Source organism: Engraulis encrasicolus, chromosome 9 (assembly GCF_034702125.1).
Source record: "Engraulis encrasicolus isolate BLACKSEA-1 chromosome 9, IST_EnEncr_1.0, whole genome shotgun sequence".
Classification (NCBI taxonomy): Eukaryota; Metazoa; Chordata; class Actinopteri; order Clupeiformes; family Engraulidae; genus Engraulis; species Engraulis encrasicolus.
The window spans coordinates 16,772,889-16,775,388 of record NC_085865.1 but is presented as its reverse complement, the minus strand read 5'-3'; the positions used below and the strand labels follow the sequence as shown (position 1 = coordinate 16,775,388).

Below are 2,500 nucleotides of genomic sequence, written 5' to 3'. Positions count from 1 at the left end.
GTTAGGACATTAACCTGCCCTCCGGCTGCTCCAGTGCGTTTGTGGACACCTGAGTCAGCAGTTCACGGTGACAGAAGGGAAGTTAATGTTTTTTACTGGAATAACGACATAACCGTGAAGATTTGAAGGACCCCACACACACACACACATACACATACACACACACACACACACACACACACACACACACACACACACACACACACATACACATACACACACACAGGCATACATGTGTGTATACCGTACATGCACACACATACTGTACGTTCACCTACACATACACACACACACACACACATACGGTATGCTTTCACATATGCATAGGCACACACACACCGACGCGGACACTCCTACACTCACACACGACACGTCGTTAGCGGCACATTAAAGTGGGCTGCGGCGGCTGTCTTATCTGCTTATCTATAACTTTCCGAGGTATTGTTTTCACACACACACACACACACACACACACACACACACACACACACACACACTCCCACACACACACACACCTCGAGCAGGCCGGTCGGTGTGTTATCACTGGAGGTGGTGTCGTTGGACAGGTGCAGGTGTTATTGGCAGACTGTCCCACGTTGGTCATTAACCAGCGACTTGGAGCACGAGCAAGGTGAGCAGCCGGGCGCGTTAAGTTTGAAAAACAGTGGCCCGCTCATGACCCGACCCACAGTCGCGACTGCCACAGTCCAACGTCTGTTTCATTGAACGTCTGCTCCAGTTAAGAGATTGGCGGGAGAATAGGGGAAGTCCTAGTGACCTGCCCTGCAGTAAATCAGGCCGAAGACAAAGAAAGCCTCAACGTGATTTTTGCCTCTCGGACAACTACCATGGCGCAATAAACGGAGAATCCAACCGTTTTAATCATCCCGGTCATTAACCAGCAGCGTGAGTTCGACGAGCGGTTGTCAAGTTTAAAAACAGTGACCGAAACACTGTCAATATCTGCTTCCTTGAATGTCTGCTGCCGTTAAGGAGAACAGAAGGGAATTGGGGAAGTTCAAGTGACCTGACTGCAGTAAATGATCTCTTTTTAAACAAGCTCTTGTTTATTTAGTAAAAACTGAAACATTTCCTCCAGTTAGTCTTCACCAAATCATTAGGCTGAAGACAAAAAAAGACTCAAAGTGATTCTGCCTTCAAGCAATAAACAGTAAATCAAACCAGTTAATCATGCTCTTTCCCGAATGAGAAATATGTAACATTTGCAAACGTAAAAAAATGAAGCTGACAAACACAAACAGATAATAGAGGACGTGATAGAAGATTACAGAGGACATGATGTTTTTAATTCAGAATTACTTCAAAATTTGATAGTTCCGTCGCGTTTACATTTCAAGTGTTTACACGTTGATTTCAAAGCAAAATGAAGAATTTCATTCTGGATTAAATGTCTCACATTAACGAGGCCATTGTTTGATTGTCATAAAGGTGATAAGACTATAAACAGCTACCCACCACTTACCAGATGGATTCCGAACAGCATATAATGTCCCGTCTCCTGAATATGAAAAGACTGGAGAAAAACACATCCCAGAATTAGTAAAACACAAAACGGCTGGTAGCTCAAACAAGTCGCAGTATCTTCTTAAAGTATATTTGTTGGCTGCTCTTGGAGTAAGGGGATCAGTTCAATTCAAAAAAGGGAAAAATCCAGGCAACTCCAGGTGAAAAAGAGGAAGTCCATTAAAAAGCCTTTATTGTCATCGGGCTAAAACATGATTAAAAAAGCCAACATGTTTCGACCGCACTGGTCTTCATCAAGGCCTTTGCCATGACAAAGCTTTGAGACTATGTAGGATGGACTGCGTCTGTGTGTGTGTGTGTGTTGTGTACATGTATTCGCGTCTGCGTGTATGCGTGCTTGTGAGTGTATGTTTGTGCGCATGCGTACGTGGTGTCCATATTGTGTTTTTTGATGAGAGTGCATACCAAATCACTAAGTCGAAATCCTTATTTGACCATCCTTATTTAATCCATCTACTGTGTGCTTGGGTGTGTGCTTCAGTGTCTTAGTCCTCTACTCTAATTTGTAATGGGTGCGTGCGTGCGTGCCTGTGTGTGTGGTGTGTCTACAGCAGGAAAATGAATTGGGGAGGGGAGCATGGTCTGAATTGTAATGCACATCGTGCGGTGTGTTTGTGTGTGTGCGCGTGTGTGTGTGTGCGCGTGTGTGTGTGCTCGTGTGTGTGTGCGTGTGTGTGTGTGCGTGTGTGTGTGCGTGCGTGCGTGCGTGCGTGTGTCTACAGCAGGGGGAGCATGGTCTGGATGAGCATAAGCTCCACATGTACCTGTCGGCTCTGCAGTCCCTGATCCCTCCGCTCTTCGCCGTGGTGCTGCAGAACGCCCCCTTCACCAGCCGAGCCAAACTGCAGGGAGAGGCGCCCACTATAGAAGGTATAACACACACACACACACACACACACACACACACACACACACACACACACACACACACACACACACACACACACACACACAC

At 46.2% G+C, this 2,500-nt stretch overlaps 1 protein-coding gene across 10 annotated transcripts in view; it reads left to right on the top strand.

Moving 5' to 3' along the window:
- relch (RAB11 binding and LisH domain, coiled-coil and HEAT repeat containing) overlaps positions 1 to 2,500 on the top strand; it is a 92,364-nt gene that overhangs the window by 48,604 nt on the left and 41,260 nt on the right. For 8 of the 10 annotated variants that reach the window (XM_063206679.1, XM_063206678.1, XM_063206674.1 and 5 more), the window contains one exon: positions 2,268 to 2,415. In XM_063206679.1, coding sequence (XP_063062749.1) covers positions 2,268 to 2,415 — 148 coding nt within the window. The remainder of the gene's footprint in view (positions 1 to 2,267; positions 2,416 to 2,500) is intronic. The other 2 variants (XM_063206680.1, XM_063206673.1) reach the window with 1 other exon arrangement.